The sequence below is a fragment of the Calidris pugnax genome, unplaced genomic scaffold (genome assembly GCF_001431845.1).
Source record: "Calidris pugnax isolate Ruff unplaced genomic scaffold, ASM143184v1 scaffold44, whole genome shotgun sequence".
NCBI classification, from domain to species: Eukaryota; Metazoa; Chordata; class Aves; order Charadriiformes; family Scolopacidae; genus Calidris; species Calidris pugnax.
In genome coordinates this window covers 6,510,773-6,538,428 of record NW_015094506.1, presented here as the reverse complement: position 1 = coordinate 6,538,428, position 27,656 = coordinate 6,510,773, and the positions used below count along the sequence as shown (strand labels likewise).

General features: G+C 45.2%; 1 protein-coding gene across 3 annotated transcripts in view; it reads right to left on the bottom strand.

Annotated features, from left to right (window-relative positions):
• Window positions 1–27,656, bottom strand: part of GRIN2B (glutamate receptor, ionotropic, N-methyl D-aspartate 2B) — a 213,870-nt gene that overhangs the window by 160,544 nt on the left and 25,670 nt on the right. For all 3 annotated transcript variants that reach the window (XM_014964320.1, XM_014964321.1, XM_014964323.1), the window contains one exon: window positions 13,698–14,126. In XM_014964320.1, the coding sequence (XP_014819806.1) occupies window positions 13,698–14,108 (411 nt within the window). In that variant the 5' untranslated portion in view covers window positions 14,109–14,126. The remainder of the gene's footprint in view (window positions 1–13,697; window positions 14,127–27,656) is intronic.

Genomic DNA, 27,656 nt, shown 5'->3' with positions numbered 1-27,656 from the left:
GTGTGATTTTTAAGTCTCTGCATTGAGAATACAGTTAAAGGCACGTGCCCTCCGCTTCCACAGAGGATCCTAACGGAATAATCCAATTACTGCTGCTGTCATCAGGCTAATTTCTTTTCTCAAGAGGTCTGCTTTTTGATAGAAATATTAAAATCTCCAAGCCTTGCGCCATGTTCTCCTTCAAAAGCTAACCGCCAGGAGCATGCGACGCTGAGCAACTGCCTGCTCACGACTATGTCTCACTTACTGCTGCCGCCATCCAAGCGTGAGTCACAGCGTGCGCGCACACGTGTGTGTGTGTGTGTGCCCAGCACAAGTGTGAACCCAACGTCCAGCCCCGAGAGACGGCACCGCTCGCGCCACACGCTCCCCCGTGCGAAGGGCAGCGTGAGAGCACGCCGGGGTGAATCCAAGTGAGTCACAGTGGCAGCGTGTGTCAGGGAGGGCGGGCGAGCGCGCTGCCAGTGTGTGTGCGGGGCACACCACACACGGGTCACTTGTGCAGCCATCTCAGCTCCCCAGACGCTCCGATGCAGGGCTTTGCCCATCTTCTGCCTGTGCATTTTTAGCTTGCATTCTTTAGGAAGCAAGGCTCTCGGAAACCTAATGCGTGTGTGTGTGTGTACGTGAGTCAGGCTTCCCAGTAACTCTTAAACCTGCTGGCCAATTTCCACCTGATTTGACAAAGGGGCAGAGGACTCGAGGAGAATTAAATTCTTACGGTGCTGTACAAAATACAGCCCTCAACTGCATGTAATCCCAAAGCCTTTGTCTGGCCCCACAGCAGTCTGTATGATTCACCCACTCACAGTTAAAGGCTCACTAGGCAATCAAATAAACTTCATCCTGACCTGGCAGCGTGCCTGTAGTGGGCAGCCCCTAACACACAGAACCCCAGGGGCACCACAGTACATCTCTCTTTTGCCTAGCCAGCGGGTGTAAAAGACACAGTGGAAACTGGGAGAAAAGCAATAGGAGGCTAGGGGGAAATGGGATTACTGTAGGGAGGAGGCGTACCCAGCTCCTGAAAAACTGAATCTGCTATGGGGAGACCCACTTACTTGGACTGTATATCTTCTAGTTGAAACAGGACGGTGGGTGGAGAAATTAGATCCTTTTAATGCCCCCAGTCCTCACCACTGGGGGAAGGATGAGTTTGGCTCTTCTGAAATCTTCACCCAGCTCAAGTTCTCTCCTCTGTGGACTCTCTGGTGTCTACTAAGGGCTGAGCTCACATTACAGTCTCAGTATATAATTCAGTTAAAGAGTCAATTAACCATGAGATGTGAATCCACTGAAAACAGGATTCATTCATTTGGGAGATGACAAAATTACTTGTTCCATCGCCCTTCCACTCACTCTGTCTTCTCAACAAGCTGTTCCAACGTCAGGTCATAAAATTTGCTTTCAAGTGTGCCAGATAGGGGGGAAAAAAAGAAAAAGAAAAAAACCCTCTAGTAGGGGTTTGCAAAAACAATGAGGAACTCTGGGTGTCCATTCAGAGATACAACATGAAAGGCTCAACTTTCAAAAGGTGGAGATACCCAGCATTTTTTCAAATTTGGGCTGCCTTAACCTGTTGGATGTCAAAAAAAAAAAAAAAAAGGCACCTATAATCATTCTTCACACTCAAAACACTTTAGCCTACTTCTTCGATCATCATAGTTTCCTGGGAGGTGGGCAGAGCCCATTCAGATACCAGGTGTCCTGTGCCTGGTGGCTTGGCAGGCAGCGCTGCGTGGAAAAGGCGCTCCACTCCACCAGCCCTGATGCCACCTGTTCCCAACCCTCCCGCCGCCCACCCAGCCCTGAGGAACAGGCTGAGCCTGGCCCACAGCCCGGGCCGTGAAGAAGCCCAAATGGAGCCAGGCAACTTGGAGATGTGAAAGGCAGCCACTTGGGAAAGATGCTCCCTCCACACACCGTTATCTGACAAATGTGCCATTATTCAACAAGAGCCTCTGCCTCCACTTCCTGAGCGACTGTCTCCTTTGTTAAGAATCTATGGACCCCCTCTTTTTATCTACAGTGCCTTCAGAAGAGGATCATCTTCCTAACATTTCTGCTGAGCTCAGTAGGTGGTTTGTAGGGGCTTTTTTAACCGTATTTAATAGATAACTAAAAGGTACTGGTAACCATCAGCTCAGTGCATCCTCAGAAGGAAAGCACATACTCTTCTCTCTCAAACTCCTTCCACACTGCACCAGCAACGACAGATTCCCTTCTCCCCACAAGCCTTCGTGAACTGGAAGTGATGGAAACACTATATTTCCAATGAGGGGAGTCTCAGCAAGAGGAGGTAAAACTTCCCCTTCAGAGGGAAAACTCATTTATTTCAAGAGGGTCAGAGCTACGTGCAGCCACTTGCAAGGAAGAGTATTTCTAGTACTGGTAATTTACCTTGCGCTCAGCCCCATGCAGGGTGTGTGAACCCTATGATTTGGTAGGCTTAAATAAAAGTTAAGACAATAAAACCCTCCCAGATCTCTGACCTTTGATAAATGTTAAGAGCCAGTTAATGTGGCACACCAAACATTGAAACTTCAGCTCAAGTAGGTTTGCATCGGGTAAAGCCCCCATCAGGCAGGAGTCACGAAGCCTCACCGCACACACCGCATCCTCATGGGCAGCTCTGTCCCAGCTGAGGTGGCATCACACATTGCCCCTGGCCAGGTCCCCATGGGCTCAGCAGCCTTGTCCCTTAGCCCAAGGGGAGCAACCAGCAGCGTGCGAGGCTGTCACAAACCCTTCCCTAAGCTTCGCCTCCCCTTCCCCACTCGTCCATGACGTGGTAGAGACAAAGCTAGACTGAATGTTCGGCTGCGGTGAGAGGATCACCAGCTTGTCAAGCTGGTGATGTGGAGAACGGTATTAACTGAGTAATTAAATCATTTCTGTAATTACTCTCACACAGCTATAAATAATGTAAGCCCACACGTTCTCTCTGGAAGCCACAATAGCGACAGAAGAGAGGGTGAGGGATGCAAATGAAAAAGGAGAAATAATAATAATAATAATAAAAACACTTAACATTTATACAGCACGCTGCATTTTCAAAGCACAGTGCAAACAATAATTAAGAAACCGGTAGAGTGACAGACAGGAGAGGGTGCGAGGAAGGGGAGCAGGAGAAGGGAGAGGAGCGGAAGGGGGCCAGGCGTGGAGCAGGATTTGAGACCCACAGCAAGGCTGGCAGCCCTGCCGACACACTGCCCAGCCCCACAGCAGGGCCACACCAGGTGGCTCCTCATCCCACACCTCTGTACGGCTGGTAAGGACACAGCTCTGCCTCTGCAGAAAGCCAGCGGCAAAGCCCTCACCCAAGCGGGAGCTGGGACAAAGCGCCACGTTTGCAGGAGCACACACCTGGAGGAGCTGGCATCTCCACCACAGAGCATCCTCCTAATGGCAGTGCAGAGGCCACGCTGGCCCAGAGCCAGGCAGATGGCGGCTGGTGGAGGCTGCTGGGGGCTTGTCCCCTCCTCCCGGGAGCTTTTCCCCTCTCCCCACCAGGCCTGAGGCCCCGGCACAGGGTGGGCTACTTAAGGGAGGGGGCAGAGCCAAGCCAGCCCCAGTGCATGCTTTAGGAGACCTGCTGTTCTTTCCCCAGGAGGAAGCACTGATGCCAGTGTCCCCACACACACACCCAGGGAGCCATTTCTGCCTCCCGTTGTGGCTCAGGGCAGAGTAGAGAGGGAATATTTCTGTACAAGCGGAGGGGGAGGCAGCGCTCACAGGGAAAGCATCGCTGCCCCATCCCACTATCCCTGCCTCAGCCCAGACCTACTCTCCTCACCCAGTTTCCACCCGATAGGCTTTTCACTCCCATTTCACAGCCTCACATCTTGTTTGCTCAGCAGTTCTGCCACCCCCCAGCTCCCTGGGGCTCCTGCTCCCACGGCAAGCCGAGCAGCATCACCTGGACAGGCATATTTCCTCCTCTTTCCTCTCCCCTTCTCCGCCATTTCCTGTTCCTCATCTCCTGCTTCACACCTTTTACCACCTCCCCTGCCCATCTCCTCCCTTCAGAATCTCTTCCAGGTGCTCCCCCTCTGCACTGGTCCCCATCACACCTCACCTGTGCTCCAGCCCAGATCCCCTGCTACTCAACGCATTTCTCCTGGCCAGATCCCACCGGGACCCCACAGCAGAGCTCCAGCCCCCAGATCCAGGTGCAGTTCTGAAGCACAGCTTGCGAGGGCAAGATCTTTTCAAGATACGTGGCAAACATCTAAAAAGACTATGCTGCACGTACGCAGTTTCTCATGCTTATAACAAGGCCAAACTCAGGGCAACCTATGCAGTGGTAGCAAAAGCACATTTCTGGTTAAAAGCCCTCCCCTGCAAGACACCCCCCTCCAGACCCATGCTCTGAGGACCTGTGGTGGTCGGGCAGAACTTTTGCAGGAAAACGTGCCAGCACTTGCAACACGGGTAAATCGCCTATTTTCCTGTATCACATTTTCAGAGAGAGCTGTTTTATTTTCCAAATAAATGGCAAAATAAATCAATCAGCTTGAGGCATACACCTGGCATAGGAAACTTTGCTCAAACAGCCACAGTCTGGCAAAGTTACAGGAAACCCCCAAGAGGATCTTATAATGGGGAATGCTGGGCAAGCTTACAATAGACGGTACGATCAGCCCTGCATACAATAAGCTCTCCTGCATGCCGCAGCTATTCAACCACCTCTAATGGGGGTTACAGCTTCTCCTCCCAGAGTCCAGATTTTCATATCAAGCATTGTATTTACTTCAGCTAGAAAAATCCATTAATTGCTCCCTAGCAATTAGGTAGCCTTTGCCTTTTGTAGAGCTCAAAGTACTTTACAAAAAAATTGTTATGGTCTTCTTGCAAAGGGCAAATTGCTACAGACAGAAGTTGAGCAGCTTTCTTAAAATCATGTTTTATAGCAGAGCTGCAGTGAGGACTTGGATCTACTAGATCTGCTTGATTCTGCTGGCACCCTTTAGATCAGCGCTGCTCTCTGAGTGCCCGCCTTTTTTGTTTTTTTCCTGCCCACTTTTAAGACTATCCACGTCCTTCATTCCTTCTTCCCCTCTTGCTCTGAAACATACATTTATTGTTATTATCAGGAACCTCATAGATACACAGCTAGAAGCTATTGCCAAAGCACAGAGAAAAATTGTCTCAACAGAGCCTTTAGGGTATTAATTTTTTTAAGTCACTCTCAGAACTCACTCTCTTTTTTTCTTCCTTTTTTTCTCCCCCGCGATCCTAGATTCAGGAGAAGTTTTTCTGTCTCTCATCTTGTTCATCCTTTCTCCTCCACTCTAGCTATATAATACATTCTCCAGTGCTTAGTTCAGTCCTGCTTGAAAACAACTAAAGCAATGTGTTTTCCACACTCTTCCCTAAGGAGACTAGAGCACATCCTAATAAAACTCAGTGTCTGGACTTTATTCGTGATACACACATATATCATTTAATATTATCATTTAACGTATCATAATATATCATTTAATATATTTTCTCAACTTCATCCTGTCGCTCCTACTTCTACTTCTGGCAGCTACACCAAGCATTATTTTCTCTAATCTTAGTCTACCTCTATTCACTGTGTATATAAATCATATCCTGACTCATTGTTCAGCCAATCTACAATACACATGCGTAGCTGTTTCAGTCTTTCTTCATATATCAGTTCCTCCAGACCCTTAACAGAGTCACAGACTACAATTGTATCTTTCCCTGTACCCTGTTGTTTTTCCAGCCTGTGTACATGTAATTCCCTTAACTTCCTTCATAATCCATCCCCTCCAAACTTGGGTAATGAGGCAAATAAAAGGCAAAGAGAATAAGAGATTCCCTGGAAAGAATTGTTTCTCTCTGTCCCGTGGTTACTGGGGAATGACATGCGGATCTAAAGCAGCAGCATCGGGCAATTTCACACTCAGTGTTTTCAATTTCATTTTGAGGCCAGTTTAGGGTAGGGACAAATTTGAGTGTAATTAATTTAGATTTTGTGAGACAAGTAACCGCTTGGGGTTGTAATAAAGGACTGCCTGCTCCAGAATGAAGAAACTAATCTCCTTGTCCAGCTGGGGATAGCACAAATTGATTTAATACTTTTGTGTTGGGCTTTTCTTGTTTTGAAGAAAGGGGATATAATAATGATTATAAATAACTATAGGTCAGATCTCATCAAGCTCCCAGATTTTCTTTAGGTAAGTGCTCACAGATTCAGAGATCTACCTAAACATCATCAGTGTGAAAATCAAGGTTCGAAATCTAGCAAGAAAAGATTTGTTCACAAAAGCCCCATTATTTGCTAGGCCCAAGCTGGGAGGAAATCAGCCTTTTTCTCACAGATATTCCAATACTTCTGTTTCCAGGTAGACAAAGGCAACACTGCATTTTAAAATTAGTAGGAAAGAGGTTAATTCAGCTTCTTTTTCCCTGAGGTAGGTTGCAGCAGTTGTGTTCAAAGCTAGGCAAGGAAAGGTCTTCTGTCACTCAAAAGAAAACATCACTATAACAACAGAAGAAAACTAACAGTGCTCCTGGAAGAAGAATTCTATGACCCAAAATAAAGCAGCTTATAAATAGCTACAAAAGGCTGATGTAAAAGATTCAGACTTCAGTTTTGCTTGGTGTTTGTTGTCTGGGACAACTTCAGCCAAGGGAAGGAATCTGCACCTCTGTGTAGTTGTCTTCTCCTTCAGCATCCTCCCCCTGCTCCAGCACTGCCACTGCCCAAAAGTGGCCTAGGGCTCCTTGGCAGGGTGTGAGCCTCACCAGGGTCCCTCCAGGTTTTCTCCTCCCCAACCCTGTGATACGCAAGCTCAGATGGTGCCTTCAAACTTCAGGTGTCCAAGACTCTGAACTTCCAAGGCTCAGGACAAAAAAGAAGGGCATGCAGTAGAAATTACTGAGGGGGAAGGGAAGTGATGGGGTCATATCGGGAAAATTCACATTTTTTAACGTATTTTTTTAAAGGGAATTTCTTATTGCCTTTTTTTTTTTGAGACAAAAATAAAATAAATAACAAAAATCTAACTCCCTATTCTTTTTTCTTATGAGTCTTGAAAACAATACCCCAAAAAAGTGAAAGCCTTGAAATGGAGTTCCTCCCAAGCAAATGGGAGATAAATTAGGGGAAACTTTAAAAATTTAAAGGAAAAAAAAAGCAGACTATTTTAATAGGATATTTAATAAAAGAAACAATACATTTCTTTGAAAAGTCAATTTTTCATTGAAATAATATTAACAAGAGTACTTGAGCTCTTGTTTAGAAAATGAGAGTTAACATTGAAGGATTTAATGGCCCTGGGGAGAGGTTAAAGCTCTTAAAAGTTCATTTCCAGGTTTCCTCATATCTGAGGGATTTTAAGTGCTGTAATTTATTTGTAAAGTAATAAATATTGTTCTAGGGAAATTCTCAGATGTTAATTAAACTCCACAAATATACACTATGTTGCCTTCCTTTATATGAAAAAAATATAATTTTGTATGGATGGATTAGACACGGATGTAAACATAAATTACAGATCCACCTGGCCTGTTATGACGTCTATACTCAAGGGAAAAACAACGTTGGCATACAATACTCGCTTTTATTCTCTGTATCTCTGTGACCTACCTTTTTTCTCCCTCCCCAACTTTTTCAGCAGACTCGTAGTTTGAGGACACATGATATTTAGTTCATTATTTGTGAGCTACACAGAGCTTGGTTTGGCAGTAAAAGGAAACTGAATATCAAAAGCAAAGAAGTGTATTAATCATGTCCTCAGTAAAATTCTTAAAAGCTTGTAGGGTAACTGCTGATATTCTTAATTTTATTTTTTAAAATCAAATTAATCTTTGCTAATCACTAGACTAGTCTAAGAAACATTTAAACTATTACTATCATGAAATGCAGTTTCAGAGAAATTAAAATGCATTCTGAAATTACATTAACTGTATACAATTATGATTTGGAGGGAAAAAAGGGATAGAAATCTTCAAAAAACATTGAACCATCCTCTTTCAACGTTTTCAGATCAAAACGTGTCTTATTTTTCCCCCTTTTCTAAGCAGCATTTTGTTTGGAATTTATTTCACTTCAGTTCATATAAGCCATTCAAAGGGAACTTTTTCTTTTTTTTTTTTTTAATTAATTTCCTTCACACAAGGGCTCTACAAATTGCAGATGTCATCTCTAATGGAAATGAAACAAATTTACATCCAAAAATGAGGTTTGCATTCCCCATGCATCTCTATTATTTAACCTTTGGAAACCTGAGAGTGAAAGTGCTTTCTTTTTAATTACAGATGTTCTGCATTTAGCAGCACTGTCCCAGTGTCTTTGACTTTGTCCTGGTTTCAGCATGTATCTAGGTGCTCAGCTTATCCAACTAGTTTTGGCTTCCCTGTACCTGCAGCATCACTTTGCTGCACCCTGACTGGCAGCTTGTTTTCTGCCCTGGTGCTTGACACCTATTGTCCCAGACTGGACCTGCTCCCCACCAAAATACCAAAGAACGTCATTGCTGCAGCGCACGGCCCAGGCATGGAGCAATCACAGCAACCTTCAGCATTGAAAGGCAGAGAGAGAGGGACAGACAACACATCTTGGAAACCTTTGCAGAAAACAAAAAGGAAAGGGACACGGATTTATGAAATGGGGATGGAAAGGTGGGGGAGAAATTGCAGCTTTGGTGTGAGTAGGGAAAAAGAGCAAGGTAGTGGAGGGAGTAGCAGAAAGGACAGCTCTATGCTGTGTGAGAAAAGGAAGGAGAATCTGGCCTAGAACGGGTCACGGACTTTAGATTTCAGGTTAGTTTCATGCAGCTTTTATAGAGATTTTATTACGGGCACAGCCCAATTTAACAGATTGTTCTTTCCTACCACTTTATTTCCATCAGTATGGCTACCCCGCGCAGGCAAGCCCTGGAGAAAATAGCAAGGGACGCAGAGATACAGGAGAATGATTTTCAGCTGGAAAAACATAATCATCCTCTTCTTCCAATATTTTTCCTGGGTGCTGCCTGTGCACCATTGTGTTACTATAAAGCTGCACAGGGACAAGAAGCTTTGGCAAAATAATGTGGAGATATAGCAAGAAATAGTTCCACCAAAAATGATGGTCACCAGCTGTGCTATAAAAGAACCTAAGGCATTTTCTACTCTTACCTTCTCTGCTTTCATTATCACCGAGTTGACTTTTTCTGTTATTTAAAAAAAAAAAAAATAATAATAGCCTACCACTACAAAACAGACCAGTCAGCCAAATGGTGTGGTCATTTTTTAGCCAAGAAGCTAAATCTTTTCCAACACCTTAAGCGTCCTAAATCTGAACAACAATTTGCTTTTTTCTTAAGGTACATATAAACGTACATTGTTATTGTTATTTCCTCTTCTGTGACTGCTCCTTCACCTTCTAGTTCTGAGCAGAAGTGATTTTAGGTAATATTGAAAATATAATGAAGAAAAGCCCAGCCCAGATTTCCAGTCTCAGGTCTGCAAACACAAGATACTGGTTTGTGTGCTTTATCTGAACTGAAGCTTGGTTTGCAGCCTTGAAGGTTTCCTTCCACCAGTCTCCTAACACAGAGCATCCTCACCCATCAGCTATTTCCACACTGTGATAGGATTGAACTTCTGCTTTCAAAACAACTGGGGAGAAAGGAGAAATTATTTTAAACACTGGAATGGGAGCAGATATGCTCACCGGTCACGAGTGGATTGCAGTCTCCTGGACAATGCAAACTAATGCTTAGCATCAGACAACACAAAGCTATAAAAAGAAAGGTCATTGCGTCAACTTCAGACAAACTGAAAAGACCAGAGAGTTTCCACGAGCAAAGTTCTTGGATCACAAGAACCTAATATTGGTGGTGGTGCACATTTCTCTCCTCTATATCTCATTTTTTCCAGATTAAACACAGATCATCAGTGATCTGTGCTATTCCTGTTTTCATCAGAGGTCCAGGTGAGAAGATGCTATCATCCTCATCCCTTTTCAAGGAGTCAGCACCAAAACAAGGACCAGATGTTTCCTTGTAGGGCTGATGCAGTGCGATCACTCTTCCACCCTGCCCCAGAGCTGCGGGGCTTGCTACTCTGAGAAGAGGTACCACAGGGGCTCTTGGACCCCTTCAGCCATCACTCCCAGGCCATCCAGGCTCGACAAAATGACTGCTGCAGTTCATGCTGTTTGGTGTCACTGCTGGCACACTCGTAAAGGACTAAAGGGACTGAACTGGCTATGACAAGACTTAGCGTCGGCAAAGTGGTCTCTCCAGAGCTCGAGTGAGGCATATTATGTATCTGTGCTTCACCGTTTTCCTGGAACTAAACCCAGATCGCAGTGTGCACACACATCATCTGGTCATTTTCTTCTGATGCCAAATTAGGCAGAGATTAAATGTAACACGTTATAACAGCTAAACAGGTGGGATTAGACACATGAGCGCTGAGGAGAGAAACAGCAAAAACATATGCGAAATCCTATATACTTCTTTTTCAGGAGAGAAAGATAAAACACAGGAAAACAGGAAGATATATAACCATTATCTACAAAATATAATCAAATCCAATATTAAAGAGCATGAATTTGAACAAAACAATCAGGAAATCCAGATGTTACGCTTTCAGCAACATACTTCCACCTGCTACGTTACACCTAGGGCAGGATGCACGGCATTTAACTTGAGGCATCATAAGCGAAGTCGAGATACAAGCCTTCTTTAGTAATCAGTGGGGAGAGAGAGGACTATCACATGAGGATTTCACTGCACCCTGAGGTGGGTGGGGTGAATTGTCCTTAAGTGGTGCTTCCTTCCCCACTGATTGTAACGATGCCAAGACCTACAGCTTGCAGGTAGCAAACTTCCAGATGCACGTTAACTGAGAGGAAGCCAGCCTATGGTGCACATTACACAATATTTATTTCTATATGTACAGGAGAGAAGAAAATTCAGGCTTGAAATCTTTTTTCTTTTTTTTTTCCCCCTCTTTTTTTTGCCTGCCCTTTCGTGTCTCAATTTACCAGCTTCACGGTATATTACAAAGCCCTTTTTACACACGGACCCGAATTTCCTCCCAGACACACTTATTAAACCCTCATTGAAGGTGAAACAGAATTTCACATGCTACTCCCGGGAAGGTGGTTTGACTGAGGAATTTTTTTTGCATTAACCTCCTGAGAAGAGGGGCTTATCTGTCACACCAAGGCATTAGTGGTTTGTAGCGTTCCTTACGTTTGCATTGGTGCTACTGATCAGAAACGCAGAGAGAGCTTAAAGAAGCTATAAGTGCAGGTTTGAACCTGTGAAATGCTGAGCAAGTTCAATCACAGCTGACTGCTGTGGGTGTTGAGGGGATGCTGAAAGAAGCAATCCATGTCTGCAGGATCAAACCCCAGCCACACTACTCATCTGCAAGGAACACGACTAAGAGTCACTAAATGCAAAGCCTCTGTCAAGACCTTCTGTGGAAAATAGATTGTTTAAGGACTTACCAGGCTGACTTCAGGATTCTTAGCAGAATATCAATATATTTACTCTCTACCATATTTTAATTCAATTCATCAAATAAATATTATCCATTAAAGATTACACACCTGTGAATCAGAAGCTGTAAAGGTCAGCCTTTTCAATTTATGTTTAAAAGAAATCTTGGCCTTTACCTAAAACTGCAGATCTTTTGTATGTACCCTGCTTCGCCTGACTGCAAAACTACAAAAAAAAAAAAAAGGGAGTTTGATAAAACAGAGGTCTCCATTCATAAGGCTCCACCTTTGAGCTCTCTGTGAGCTGCCTGCCCGGCAGAACTCTCTTTAGAAGTGAGCCAGTGGGGTACACAGGGCAGTCGTGGGAGATGCTGCCTTCCCAAGGAGAGACTAGAGACAGGTAGAAAGAAAAATCTTTGTGAAGTTCAATAGGCCAAATTTCTCTTTGAATTACCGCAGCGTAAATCTGATCTAATCCTGCCAAAGGCAATGGGGCTATGCTGGATTTACACTGCGGGAATCTGAAATCAGAATTTGGCCTTCCACGTTCAAAGTCACAAGGACCTTTTCCCAGTGCTTAGGAGGTCTGGCATCAGTAACACTCAACGCTTGTTCAAAGAAGATGTAAAATGCCACCGTAAGTGTGAAATGCAGCACTCAAGTAATGCTTCAGACCTCTTTTGCACAGACATCGATAACCGTGCAACACAGCAGGCAGGAGAGCACAGAGATGCAGCATTGTTGCCTGACTGTCCTCAAAGACAGAAAAGCTTTCTTGTGGGTGGAATGGGGCAGAATGACTTTAGCACATCTGCAGCTATTCAAGAAGAGAGAGGGGAAAAAAAATGCCTGTGACTATTTTATTCAGCGACTACTTTCGCTCAAAGGCTGATACGAGAAAATAACACTGCATATTAACTGTACGTTATTTGGCAACTGAAGAGCTGGTCAAAGAGTGAGAAAATAATTTGTGATTAATTTATTCCCATCTACTCACCTACAATAACCTTCACTGGATTATTTATTTACCAGGCAAATAACACAGAAAGTGCCTGGATTTCTCAGCCCACTAGATCTTTTTCTGAGGAAACGCTGCTACGGTGGCCAGCTTAAATCTCCCCCTTCATTCAGTTAGACCCAATTCTGCCTAGTTAAATGTCTCAAACTCGCTTAAGAGTGACCTGTAAAAGAAAAAGGCTGTCAGCTTGTGGCCCTGTTTATTTTTATGTGATGCACAAAGCGTGGTCAAGAGGGTCTTTTCAATAAATGGCTTAGCCCCAACTCTGTCTGGCACCAACCCTGCAGGCAAAAGGACAGCCCATGTCTTTTGAGTATTGGTATTCCCACTGTCCCACAGCAGCCCAGAGGCCACTGTTAGCCACACCATCTGGCCAAATGCACCCTCCGGTTGTGGTCTCCTGTTCCTTCCTGGGGGTAAGATTTGTATCAGGTCCAGCTGCACCCCATGGAGTCTCCTCTAAGCTGAGAGTTACCAGCTGGCCAAAAGTGCTACTCCCTCTGCATCTCGCCCTGTTCAAAACCAGTAGCGGGAAGGCTTATTTGTGTAGTAATTACCCAGGAGATTGGCTAGGGCTTGGGAAAACAATGAAATGTCAGGGATATGAAGGAAAAAAGTAGTGCAGTGGAAAAAAAGAAAGACTTAGCTGGACTGGTTCAGACTGGTTAGTTGCTTTAGCTAACACCTATTTAACTTCAGGAGCTAATGAACACTTCTGAGAGAGGATGGCTTTATTAAAGATTCAATTATTTTCCAATTAAGATGTAAGAGCTGCATTAAACGTCCCTGAAAACACCACAATGTCCTCCAGCTGCATGCATGAAAAATCCAAGCTACCATCCTTGGCTCTTCTAAGGTAAAACAGGCAAAAATAAAACCTTTTTTTTAAAAAACAAAAACCAAAAAAACCCCCAACAGAATTGTCAGGGGTTCTTTACCCTTCCTAAGAAAGAAGAAAAGGGCTGATTCTTTTGCAGCTCTCTTCTCCCTGCTCCTTTCCCTCCTCAGTTTTTCTCTGTTGCAGATAATTCCACATGATTAATAGGCTCTTCTCAGCGGTGCTACACACAGTTAGCTCTTTTAATCTGTCTTTGAATCTGAGACTCTCTAATCCCCCAACCCTTCAGCCCCATGAGACTACACCTGAGGATCACAGAATAAGATATTTCTTTCTGTTTTAAGTCTTGATCTGCAGGTCTGCGATAGAAGGAAGCTCAAATTTACCTTATCTGCCATGATCATAGAGGAGCCTCCATGGATGCCCAGGATGGGAGTGAGGGTCTGGGCAGAGATGAAGTCCAGGATCTGGGCAATGGCTTCCTGGTCTGTGTCATCAGCAAATACCACCCCTTGAATCTTCCGGTCTGACATGAGGTCACAAATGCGGGTGATGATGCTCTTGGGATCTGTCTCATTCATGGCCACCAGCTCCACTCGAGGCACCACTGAGAGGTGGTGGAAGTCATCTTTCTCGTGGGCATCTTTGATGGCCACTTCGTCTGAGGTCCCCACCAGGATGACCGCAATGCCAATGCTCGGGTGGCTTTTCTGGGCACGGGCCCCGCTCCCTGTTGTCGCGAGGACTGCCAGCACCAGCCAAAACCTCGGAGAGTAGCACTCCACCCTGGGCCTCATCTTCGGCTCTTACACTCCCTGAGAGAGGAAGGAAAGAAAAAAAAAGGAAAGGGGGAAGTAAGAGAAAGAGAAAGTGATTAATTGACAAGTCAATCATGCACTCAGCCTTCAATGCAGATCCATTGATTTTTCTGTGCCACTAGCCCTCCTTACACCAGTCCTCCCCTGATGTACAGCCCTTTGGCTACATTCAGGGCTCTGATAGAGTTGGGGGGGTCAGACTAGCCCAGCCTCTACTTCAGAGTTTAGAGTCACTTCAGAGAACAGCTGTCAGCAGAAGATGGCATCATGTCATGTCTCAGGCCCCACATCACTCTGAGACTTGAGTCAAAAGTGATAGAGAATTGTCCTTTGACGGCTGATTGGCTGTCTTTGTGAAACTAATTGTTTATGTCAAGCCCAAGTCTAAGTGCTCACCCTCAACACAAAGGAATTACTGGTACTTGTGATCCGTTTGGCCTTCTGCTGGAGACATAGGCAGAGAGGCTGAAGGAACCAAGCAGATAAGGACTACTCCCTTTTACTTTCTCAGCATAGCTCCTCCAGGATAAAGTGAGGACAAACAGGCAAGGCCACTAGATGTGTATGTATGTGTGTATCCAATGCATGCAACCTTCCTAACACCGGGATACACACATCTCCAGTCTGTAGTACAGTCAGCCATATGGCTTTCACCCATACAAGGTTCATTTCTTTTCAAAAAGCTAGGAACACAAAATTTTCCAGCCGTCATGGCCAAAACTCTGTGTGGGGTAGACATTCCCTGAAAGTCCATACAACAGCTATTTTTTGTCCAAAAGCAGAAAGATCCACAGAGCTTGCAAAGGTTCACCCTCAGCTACTACAGCCAGTGATGTTACACTGATGTTTTCCCTGAACATGTCCACTTTATTTTGTAATCATAACAGTAGAAATGGAAAAACCCGATGAGGTCATCTCTCCAGCCTCTGCCTGAGCAGGACTATTCCCTGCAGGACTGTTCCTAGCTCTTTCTTTATTCAGTCTCCTTTTAATAATAATTCACATTTCCACAGCACTTTTCATCCTCAAGGCACTTTACAAGCACTAACGAATTAATCCTTGCAGCACCTATGCAGTGTAACATCAGAAATCCCCTGGTCTGGGGACAAAGCAGAGCAGCATCCCCCACACCACCCCCGTGGAAGGCAGCTCTGCTCGGTGTGCTCACCCATGGCCATGCTGCTGTCCCAAGGAGAATTCAGGCATTTCGAACTAAAGAAGACTTGCCCTCAGCACAAAAGGTCCTGCTCACATCTTCATGCCCATAACTCTGTTCTTCAGTAGCCAGCCACCCTTGGAATAAATACACCAGCACTCCACTGCTTTGCACTACACCTATGGTCTTGGGGGTCCAGAAAACAGACCCTTCCATAATGTTTGTTGCTGCACATACCTCTATCAAACAAACAGAAAGCCATGGCAGCAGGAACAAGGCTGATAAGGCTTTGGGTAAACTAGAAGTCTGCCCAACAGCCCTACCTAGCACCAGCCACCCTAGGGAAAGTGTGCAAGGGACCCCGTCTTGCCTTGCCCAGGAGAACACGTAGGCTCAGCACCTGCTCCCTCATTGCCATGCTAAGCAGAGAGAACATATCCTGCATTAATATTACCAGAAAAATAAGCAGATAATAAAATAGATAATAAATATGCACCGGAGGAACCAAATCCACTTAGGAGGCTGAAAGGGACCACGGGTGTGAAGCACCAATCGATTCTAAACTCTCTGACGGATCCACTTTTTTACAGATGCTCACAAGGAGAACCAAGAGACTTCGAGAGTTTGGCAAAATGAACAGCTAACTTCATTCCGGCAGGACTGTTATCCTCCAATTACGAGTCACTAAATTAGATTCCTTCACAGTGAAATGCAGTCCCCACTCCTGCAATGCTTTATTAACTTTAATGCACTCTATACGGTCTCTGTCTCTCACTCTCTTGCTCACTCACTTTAATGCTATATTTGTTCTCTTTAAAATATGTCTCCTGTGATCCCTCTGCATAGTCTCACACAGTGCATTACGGTTGGTTAGGCAATGGCTAGCTGTGATGCCCAGGGAGAAGAGTATAGGTTTTTCCTAGCCCCTTTCCCACCAGGAAAGGGCCTTCCAACCCAGAGCTCAGATAGCAGTGATGCAGGAGCTACGCAGGCAATTGTGGCAGCTGTCTGCCTTCACACCCAAACACAGACCTCTCCCACTGGGAAAAATCCTGGCCAAGAAACCCATTCCCTTCTTTTCACCTGCATTACAGCCAATAAATCTCTAGCATCAGAAAATCCAAGCAGCAGAAAAGCACCCAGATCCCAAAGAGTGCTTAGGTGTTAGTGTGCTGGATGTCTAGCTCATTGTATGTGCACCCAAGGGAGACTTTTCCATTTAACACAAGATGATGGAATTCCCTGTACAGTGCCAGATCCTCAGGCTTTGGCCAGGTATTCAGGGAGCAGCCACTGTTAGGAAGAGGCTAATGCAAAGGGAAGGTCATCAGTGCCTCCACAGTTGACCTGACATCTCTAGTTCGGATCCTCAGTCATGAACTGGTTCAGGCAGAACAATGCCTAGGCAGCTTGTGTTCTACCACCCAAGACACCTCTCCCTCACACATAACACTTTTGTCATGCTCATGATGTGTTTCAGGTGCTCTATGGGCAGTCTGCATGCCAGGGACCAGCGTGAGGGAATAAGGAGGAACCTGGTTCAGCCCAAGCTCCCTGGTAGGATGGTCCCCGGGAATGTGTTAAGGCAGGGGAACTCCAATAAATCATACCTGACCCAGGCTGGTGGCACCGCTTCAATTGAGGGGTGGTCTCTACTGTTCAGCCCCAGCATACTCCCCAAAAGGCAGCAGCAGGTTCACAGTGTGTAGCGGAGCCACTCAAGGACAGCAACTGGGATGCTCACAGCACTTACAATCCCTCCCCTGCCCTCCTTGGGGGTGATTTCCATTCACAAACAGTAGCCACTATTCACACTTCTGCTCACATGCAAGTGCTGGCTGCTTGAGAAAGGGACAGAAGTCCCAGCACCAACCCCACCTCTCTTTCCTCCTCTGGTCTGGCTCACTACAAGCCCCTTTTGAATGTGTGCTAGTAGAGGAGAGGCAGGGATGAACCAGGAAAGACTTATTATCAGATTAAGGTGACCCCAGCACTATCGTGAAAATGTGTTTTTGCATACACAGCAGCGAGTTTTATCCATTAATTTCTACACTCAAATGAAAAATTGAGGTACCCAATCAAGGAAGCACTGGAAGCAGGATGTGGACCTCCTCCTGAGTGGTGTTCTTGTTTCCAGAGGATATTTGCAAATACACACGCAGAAATTCACAAGCGCCTGACAAGGCTGCAGTTGTAAAACCCGGCATTTTCCCTTAGTTGTTTCAAGTAACTTTAATATTGGCTAGAGTCTAATTTCACCAGTCAAGAATGATTTTAAAAACGCACCAGCATATTTTATTACAAAGCATTTCACAGGAGCAGATATTTCCCTTGGTGGTGGTGTGGGGCAACGCAGTGTTTGGTGTCTTTTCGGTGATTTTGCCACTCCAAAACAATTTAGCAAATCCCAAACTCCAGTCCAGCAAGTAAAATCCTTTACACGTTACTCCACACTATTATATTGTCCCTTACTCCCTGGAAAATAATATATGACAGGGCCATTAGACAAAGTGGTTTTACAGACATATCTATATTTAGGTATAAACATGCCTGTAAAACCATTATACTTCTATAATCTCATTTTACTTACCAATAAAACACATCCCCCCTTGTAGAGGAATGCAGCATCTACTTAGTGCTGCAGAGCAATGTTACACAATCACTGTTAAAACGGGAAGGGAAAGCTAACTTCTCCAATTGAAAATGCAAGAGGAATGTAGGTAGTCAGACAGTAATTATTCAGATTGGAATTTGGCCAGGACCAAAGGTTAGATTGCTTTAAAAACATCATGAGAACCTTATTTGACACTGCATTTTTATGTGGATCAGATCTAAGATAAGTATTAATAGAAAACTATTAGGCTGCACAGGCAAAATACAGCTCAGCGTTTAGAGATATTTCTGGACGATATTTCAAAATACAGAAAGTACACAAATAGGTCACTGTGCATTCAACCAGGCTAACTGTAAATAAAGTACTACTCAGGCAGCGTACAGAAAAGCCAGGCAATCTTCAGGTCACATCAAGAAACTGAGGCAGAACATGGGCTGGTCCCAGAAGTTTGGGGGCAGTTCTGTCATGTGCCAATGCCAGTACCACCTTCTGCTGCGTTTATGCCAGTGGGGTAGCCTTGCACAATAGCCTGTTGGGAGGGTATTTGGCCAGCCCCCTAAACCTTATCTCCAAGCTCAAGACAGCAAGAGGAAAGAAAGTCCTGTAATACTGCAGTCCCAGAGAAAAAGCTGTCTTGAAGGCAACTTTCCTAATTAGGAGGAAGACGATGCTTGGAACAGAAGGCTGAACAGCACGCACTAGCCATCAGCAAAGGGAACTGAACAGGGACACTGGCTCCACACTACAGGAAGAAGAGCATCACCTACTTTCAGCCTCCCTCCCCTGTACTTCCCTGGAGGGCCACAGGGAAGTTTACCTCTCAGTGCTTTCTAGGCTCTGCTCACTGGGAGCTCTGAGGAGGTCCCAGAACTGGTTAGAGCACTTCAAGCTGCAGCATCTGAATTCAACAGCTCATTTTGAAACTGCACCAACTGCAATGCTAATTCCCAGCCCTACACTCATCCCTGATCACTAGCCCAATTCCAGGACTTGCCACCACCCTCAGTTCCACTACTACCTAAAGACTGCCAGCCCCAGTGTTAGCCCTCGGTGCTACAGTACCCTTCAGTATTTGCTCATCTTTGACAGCATCTTAATTCACACTGGCTTCATTTCTCAGACAGTTTGAGCAGTGTCAGACAATGAATCAAAAAAGCAATCCTTGTGTTTCAGGCCCTAGCTGGGGGTAGGAAGAAATCCATCTCATCTGCAAGACACACTACAAAGCTGGAAGGTGCTTTGTGCCTGGTACCCAACATACCACCAGGGAACAGCAAGTGCACTAGAAGAAGCTGTAGGGAAGTTAACATTGCACTAGACATTCTACTGGGCTGTCTGGCAAGGAAATACCTGTACATCCAGACCAGAGAAGAATACTAGTTCTGTGTTTACCAACTGCAGAAGACTGGTGTGTATTTAATCTTTTTGTCTACTACCTGCCTTACAGGCAAACTGCAGGAATTAAGAAGACTCGTGTGAAGAAAGGGGCAGGGCTCATTGCAACCCCAGAAACTGCTGCTCCTAAGAGCTGGGGCTATAAGGTATAAATCACGTCATAATTTACACCTAAGCTTCTCCAACTCCCAGAATTTTGCAACCCGTTTTCAGCTTAGGACAAATTCCCAGTCTCATGGTTACTGTCATCTCCCCTCTCCAGACACACTGTGTATTGTATACCTCTGAAGAAGCATTTCACATGTTCTAACACCGCTTTAACCATTGCCCTGCCACACCTTCAGCCCAAGCTATTTGTACGCTGACGACTCTTGTGCTGCTGTTCCCGTATTACTGCTTACCAGGTAGGTGACATAAGTGCCCATAAATCTTCTTCTGGCTCACAGCCCTGTTGTTCCAGGAATTTTGTAAACAGAGACAAAGAAGAGGGGGATGGATCTGGGGCACGATGGATGTGTCTTGGAAGCGCCTGCACACTTCAGGTGCTGATAAACAGAATGAATGATGCTGCAGGAAGATCTCCATACATTCAGAGTAGGAAGACGGCAGAGACTAGAGACAATGGAAAATGCCATGCATAGTGATGAATGCAAGAACAATCCAGCATCTGGACTAAAGTGGTTCATTATGGTGACTCTGAGTAAACACCCCCCCAAGGGCATTTCAGTAGTTTTAGATGAAAACTGGTGCAGTTTAGTTTAATTCAACTAGCTTTGAATATCACTTATATTCTCATTCTGATATATAAATGTTTCACCACTATCATAGGAACATTCTCCAAGGCCTTTTGGGCCAGTCTTCTTTCTGCTCTTCACCACCACTCCCTCTCCAACATGCACCTTTGTCCACACCTGTAATGTCCCACAGAGTCATTTCTATCTAACTTACAAAAGGCTTCTTCTTTTCCCTTATTTCTCTCTAATCTGCCTTATTTCTTTTGGGGAGTACATCACACACCCTCAACCAAAGCCTTCAAAGCCGTTGGAGCTCTCTCATTACTTTCCTTTCACGGACACTTGGTGGAAAGTAGCACACATGTGTTTACTTCTATTGTCTATTTATTTTCCTTCAAGCTGTTATTTCTTTATTAAACCAGGTAGAAACTCCTCCCTGACTGGGGCAGTGTCAGATTCATCTTATATATCACATATATCTCATCTCTGAGGGCTAATTTGCCTCTGTCTATTCAACAGGTCTATCCAAGGATAAGGTGAAGAAGTGCTTCCCCTTTTTTTTGCCCCACACAAAGGAGAAGAGCAATTCTCTCCCTTCACTTAAGGCAGTACAAAGAACGCTTTGATCATCAATTAGACCCATATCATTCCCAACAGATGAAGAACTATGTCTCATTATTCTAAGCTTGCCCAAGGGTAAGTTCCCAGTGTCCTTCCCACTTCCTCCCACCCACATATTTTACATATCACGGGTGATAGCTGATACAGCCACAGCCTGCAAGCTTCTGTTGAGACCAACACCAAATGATTCATGGAAATTACAAATTAAAATCCTCTGCTTAATAGTCTTGCCCTTCCCCCAGATACTTCAGGATTGCTGTCTACGGCATCTGCTTTAGCACACTACCTGCTCTGAAACGACTCAAACAAGAGGATTACCACTGCTAGGAGACGGCTCCTAGGCTCACATTTAGAAACATTTCCCCAAACTCAGCCTAAATTTTCCCTTTGCTCAGCTATCCTGTTACTTTAATAATATCTCCTTCATTCAGCCTAAACAATTTCTCCCTCTCGACTCACCGTTTCCACCCTGAAAATGCTTGTAGATGGTTATCTGATCACCCCTTGGGACTTTCCTCTGCTGCAGCAGAAGCTCCGTGGTGTTCATCCCTCCTCGTAAGTTGAGTCCCCTCTGGTCCTCGGCAGGATGAGCGAGGGAGGATGAAGGTAACGGCTGAGCAAGGGAGAGCAGGAGCGAGCCTGACCTGCTTACCCAGGCTGGCACACACGTGCAGAGCTGCAGGAGTCAGTGTCACACACACAAAAGCCATTAAGTGAGACAGCAGGTCAGTCTGGCATTGCCCAGTGCCAACTTCTAAATGCCAGGGCATAGAGGCTTGGCACGGCCACCGCTCTCTGTGAGCCTGGCTTGTGGAGCCGGGCTGGAGCCACCATTCCCCTGCCAGGATCTCACCCCCCGCAGCATCCCACTTGGACAAGTTTAGAGGGATGAGACAGGCCCTCCCTGCCAGAGACTGAAATATTCTCACCACCTGGAGGGTTCAGTTGCCACAGCTGTCACTCCATGCATGCTCCATTTGAAACAAGGGTTTCAAAGCTTACGAGACGTGCACCGTTTCCCACTTCCGACTGTCGTCTGCCCCATCTCAGAACCAGATCCAGGCTCAGAGGGACCTCATCCAAAGCAAGGGACGTGTCGCTGTGTGCATGTGGCCCCTCCAAAGGGATTTCAGCTTTGCATCCTAAAGTGCAAGACTAAGTTTAACAGGCAGCAGAACACTGCACCAGAGCAAGGCCAGTTTTGCCAATTAAATCGAGCTGGAACAATTTGGTAATGCATGCTGCAATCCCTTCCTTCCTTGCTTAATTCCTCACTTCCAGGTTGCATTTCCAAGCAGGAATCACCAGCACATTAATAGCATGAGGACTTTAATAACTGTGATTTCCAAAAGCTAGGGATTTAAATAGCTCTGATCCGTTAATATCCATGAGAAACACACATTTAGCTTCAGCTGGATGGTTTGGAGAAGAACATCCTCTGCAGGAGGCTGTAGAGAGACGGGGGTCGGTCTCTTCTTCCACGTTACAGATGATAGGACAAGGGGTAATGGCTTCAAGTTGCGCCAGGGGAAGTTCAGGTTGGATATTAGGAAACATTTCTTTACTGAAAGGGTTATCCAGCATTGGAATGGGCTGCCCAGGGAGGTGGTGGAGTCACCATCCCTGGAGGTATTTAAGAAACGTGTAGACATGGTTCTTCAGGGCATGCTCTAGTGCCCAAGATTACTGGTTTGTGGTGGGGTGCTGTGTGGGTGGGGGATGGTTTTTGGTTTGGTGGTTGTTGTTGTGTGTTTAGGTGGTGGGTGGGGGTTTGTGGGTTTGGTTTTTTTTTGTTTGTTTGTTTTGGGTTTTTTTTTGTTGGTTGGCCTCGATGATCTCTGAGGTCCCTCCCAACCACTATGATTCTGTGATTTCTCATTATTTGCTGTATTCATTTAAGGGCTTCTCTTCAACCTTAATCAACTCTACATTTTGTGCACTGGCAGATTGTTATATTGAATTTCAAAATTGAAAACCTGATGAGAATTTTTACTTCCAAGTGTGGAAAGACTTCCCCATTCCCCAGACTCTCTCATGCACCTCTCTGAGTACCTGTTCGACCCCTGCATCATTTCCTTAAAGGGAAAACACAGAGCAGACAGAGACTGCACCGTCTCCTGAAGGCAGCTGCCAAACGCCACACCAGTGCTGAAATCCCATGGGTTACTCAAAGTCTGTCATCAAGAGACAGTCTTAAGTTCTTTGGATGCCAGATGCAAACACTCTAAAAGCCGAATCACAAAAGTTTCTTAAAGCATACCGTAAGTGGGAAAGAGAATATGATTTTTCTTTATTTGGGAAGAAACTGAGTGATTCCTTCTTCTACAATATGGAGAATCCCAAAAAGGACATCTGGACCAAAGGTAGGCAGCCTTAAACTACAACCGCACTTTGGATACAGACACCCAGTTTGCTGCCAGTCTCCTCAGATATAAAGTGTGACAAGTGATAAAGCTTTAAAACATAAACCTGCCTATCTCTTAGGAAAGATCTTCATGGGTGCATGTTTCAGTCTTGCAGCCCATGCAGCAAGGACAAGCTAGGAGAAACTCACTGCACTGCCTCTGCTCATTGTGGCACTGCTACAGTAAATCTTGAACAGCACTAAGCAGAGTGCCAGAGCTCACCAGACCCGATCAAGCCCTCTTACAGTTGTTACAGGCAGCAGAAATGGCAGAGTAGAAGGCTCAATTCCTAAAACACTACGAAGTGAGGGGGGCAAAGGAGCCAACAGGGCAACAGAGTGAAAGGAGGGACGTGCATCCTATGAGCCGGTCCAGGGCAAAGCCACAGTGCTACAGACGCTGACAGGGCACAGTTTGCAAACTGACAGTGGCCTCTTGATTTCCACTGGCATGCAGCGCTTTGGAAAGTGGGGTTTAGTCACCAACAGACCCCATAAGAATGCCAGCCTTGCGCACAAAATGAGAAAGGGAATTAATCTGGAAATAAGAGGAACCAAGAGATGCTTTTAGCATGGGCAAAAAGACATGCCACAGCCATCAGTGCCAAGAGGGATCAAAAACTGGCTCTGGTCAGGCCACTAGAAAGGGTGGATGAGTACCTAGAAAACCCTGTTGTGTCCCTTGTCCCTTCTCTTTTCCTCACTCTGATCCTCAATGAAAGACTTTTATGTTCCTGTTATCACTAATTATAGGGGGACAAAAAAAAAAAAAAAAAAAAAACAAAATTTACCCGCAGAGCCCAGCCGGCAGAGCGCGGATGCGTCTCCAGTCTCATTTTTTTGTGAACATTTGTAGTTGTTTCCACAGATTGTCCTGTTAAACCCAAATAAAAGGGGAAAAAAAAAAAAAAAAAAAGAAACCAAAATTTACCTAGAAGTAACAAGGGAATCCCAATGTGTGACACTAAAAAGAGTGCCATTCAAAATGTTTGGAGCCATACGCTCCCAACCCAGAAGCATCCCAAAAAACACTCATCCCTTTAGAAAAACTTGATCCTTACAATAAATACTAAAGACAGGATGAATATAGAATTGACAACTGCAAATCAGGAAGTTATTTTGATGGTCTCATTTTTCTTCTCCTTTCCCTCTTTACTCCCCCCACCCACACTCACCCTCTTTACCTAGCTTTCTCTCCCTGAGTTCAATGACCAGTAAGGCACCAGCCATCAAGCCGCTGGATACAATATGCTTTCACAGTACATTAGTGCTGTGCACCGGACCATGCTGTGCCTGCGATTGTATGACAGGTCAGGGCCGATTCATCTTACCAAGACCTTCAATCAAAAGCATCCAGAAAGCTTTCCCAGCTGGAGGGACCCGGCCCAGCAGCCGCTGACCTCTCCATCCTCTCAGCACTCGATCATATTTATAGAGTTCCAATGACAGAAACATACACAAGCAAAGCCACATCTGGATCACGGTTATTCACTGGCTGTTGAAACTTCAGGGACAGTGACGGGAAGGCACAACCCAGTGCAAGCAAACAAATTCTATTTGGCTCAGCTGAATGCCATTTCTATGCATTTTTCCCTCTGCTCTGTTTTCTCCAGCCTCTCAAATTCATTCATGCTGGCTGCTTCAGCCACCTTCCCCGGTAGCTCACCTAGCTGTTCATTCTTCCATGTGCTGGCCCATTACTTACAAGGATGTACGAGCTCATACCCCTTCCCAGCCCAGGTTCACCACCAGCTTCCTCAGGGCGCAGCTCAACACCCTTGGGCTACTTCTCATTTACACAAAAGTCACTAGAGCTTACATTTGTAGCAGGGGGGAAAAAAAAAAAAAACATTAGTAGCAAGAGTAAGAAAGAACAACCACCAAAAGCAGACAATTGTCACAATAAAGAATATCCTACCAGTAAATAAAAGTCAATACTATGGACAAAGTGTAGCTATGAGTTACTTATGCTTTAAGGTCAGTTTACACTTTTAAAACAGCATAAGACAGCTTAGTGTAAAAGAAAATCCTGAATTTCTATATTATCCATTAACTTCTTTCAAGCTACAATATGTATCTCTAATCCATTTTTTGTCCTCCATGGCTCATGCAGTCATGCCATTCTTCACTTTAAGCACTGTTATATTTTTGGTCCATCCTTGGTACCTCTTAGTTCACTTGTATTCACACTGTTAGGTATCTGGGTTAAATCTTGAAAGCATGGAGGGGGTGAACCACGACAAGTGGAGTCTTGTTCTAATCCCTTATACCACCATCTAAAATCAATAAGCATTTTTTCAAATGTAAACACCATTGTTTTCTTCGTTGCCCTTCGCCTTATTCTCCTCATCAGAAAGATGTAGACGCATCTTCTCTGCTTCACAGAGTTAGAAGGTTTAATTATTTATGGTATTTAAAGTACTTTTGGCTCTCAAGCAATAGAGGCTACAGGAGCTGAGATTATTATTGCTTTCTATTGCACTTCCCCAAAGGCAGCAATGTCTTCTTGTGAGATCATACCCAACATTACTCACAGGATCCCAAGAGAGTGTATTAAAACCCGTATGTCCAAGATCTTCAGGACAATAAATCCTAGTTTAGCTAGGAGCAGAGAGAAAAGAATTGCTGTAATACCATAAATAGTTGTTGGTTTCCAAGCAAAATCCCTGATATTCAATATCGACTTTGCCACATTGACTCAAACTGCAAAATACTGCTGATCAGTAGTTTCTGATGAAACAACACGTTGTCAGCAAATGCCGGTTTGTTAAGCCTATTCTTATGAAAATATCTCTGCTTGCAACACATTTTCACCTACTCCAAAGCAACTTCCTTGCTGGCAAGGAAGAGCAGGAGCAATGCAGAGCTTTGGAGAGCAAGGCAAAGATGCAGCAGGCAGCCAACCTCCAGGGTCTGGGCTGGAGGTGCAGCTCTTCTGAGCACCAGGCCCCATCCATCTGGCAATTTTAATTCAGACATGGAAATTTTCTGTTCCATCAAGAGATCCTCCACCCTGTGGGTCTGCCATGAATCCAGGGAGTCTGGTTCCAGCAGCTCTTGGATAGTGGAAATATAAAGTCCAGCTCTGTCTTAATTCACTCGCAGAAACTCCAAAGATGAGACCTCCTTGCTGTGGGTCTCAGCAATGGAGACCCTCAGACCCTGGGTTTAAACAGATCTGAGGAAGGTTGCCAGACCAGAGTCACCAGGCTTCTATAGCATGGACAGAAAGTCCTGGGAGCTCTGGTTACCTCCTGAAAAAAAACTCCTGGTCTTACACGAGGCAGCCTGGAGACCCTCAAAGTCCTGACTTGGCCTGCAGTGTCAGAGGTGCCAGAAATCTGGGATTCATAGAGAAGTCATCCTCAGATGTAATTCTGAGGGCCCACAGCCTCGGGCCATTAGTGAAAGTGCCCCACAGAAGCAAACCCTTGACCAGAGACAGCCAGTAAAAACTGGAATGGTCCCAGAGTCAAGAGAAAAGATGTTGTAGTCGGCTTGAACCCAAATTCTTCTTCCAGTTCCCGTCATTTCCTGGGTTACACTGCCACAGAGCAATGTTGAAAGACTAGGGTGTCCCCACTCCAGAATTAAGCATAAAGTAAAATGAGGGTAGGCATATGTACTTTTTTTTTTAATATATATACACATACTATATATTTCTTTAAGAAACCAAGAAGGTGGGGGGGGGGAAGGGTGGAGACAACATTCAAGTTGCATCCTTTTTACATCTAGGCTGGTCCTTGTAGGAAATCAGCTTCTGAGAAAGAAACCCAAAAACCCAAACCTTGCTGCCATAACAAGGGTCAGCACAGGAGCTGCTCTCCCTCCTAGAGTTGATTCTGGGGTGGAGGCAGAGATGCCACTCAGCCAGGAGGTGGGGGTTTAATGGATATGGCGTCAAGGCTGTTTTCACACTGCAGATCCTGAAGTGCTAGAGTAGCACTGAGATGCCAGTCCTGTTTTGTGAAGGGCTTTTGTACAATCCTGAGGTTATAGTACCACGTAACCACCCCGTTAAAGCATCCAGTTAGTGACAGGCTGCAGTCTGTAGGTCTCACCCTTGTTTGTATATGACAGTACCAATATTGACATCCAGAACAGCCAAAGATTATATGCTGCAAATATCACCTGGCCACTAAAATGAAGTAGAGAAAGCAAACCAAGCTGCCTATATGAACTGCCTCTCCAAACTTAGACTTCAGAGCACCACTTGTCCCCCTGGACCTTCTCGGCGCTACACTCACTTTGAGGTTCCCTTGTTTCTCCTTCTCATCACAACTTTGACACTTCTCCAAGCCAGGTCCAGGCCACAGCGCTGAACTGCAACCCCACATAGTCATCAGTTTCAATTAATAAAAAATAAAAACACAGAAAAACAAACAAACCACCCCTTTGATGCCCCATCCCTGAAAGTGTTCAAGGCTGGATGGGGCTTTGAGTAACCTGGTCTAGAGGAAAGTGTCTCTGACCACAACAGTGGGGTTGAAACAAGATGATCTTTAAGGTCCCTTTCAACACAAACCATTATATGCTGGCTTCCTGCAAAGCCTCTGACACAGCTCCTGCTTTGGTGTCCTGTGAGGGTGACACTGTGACAGGA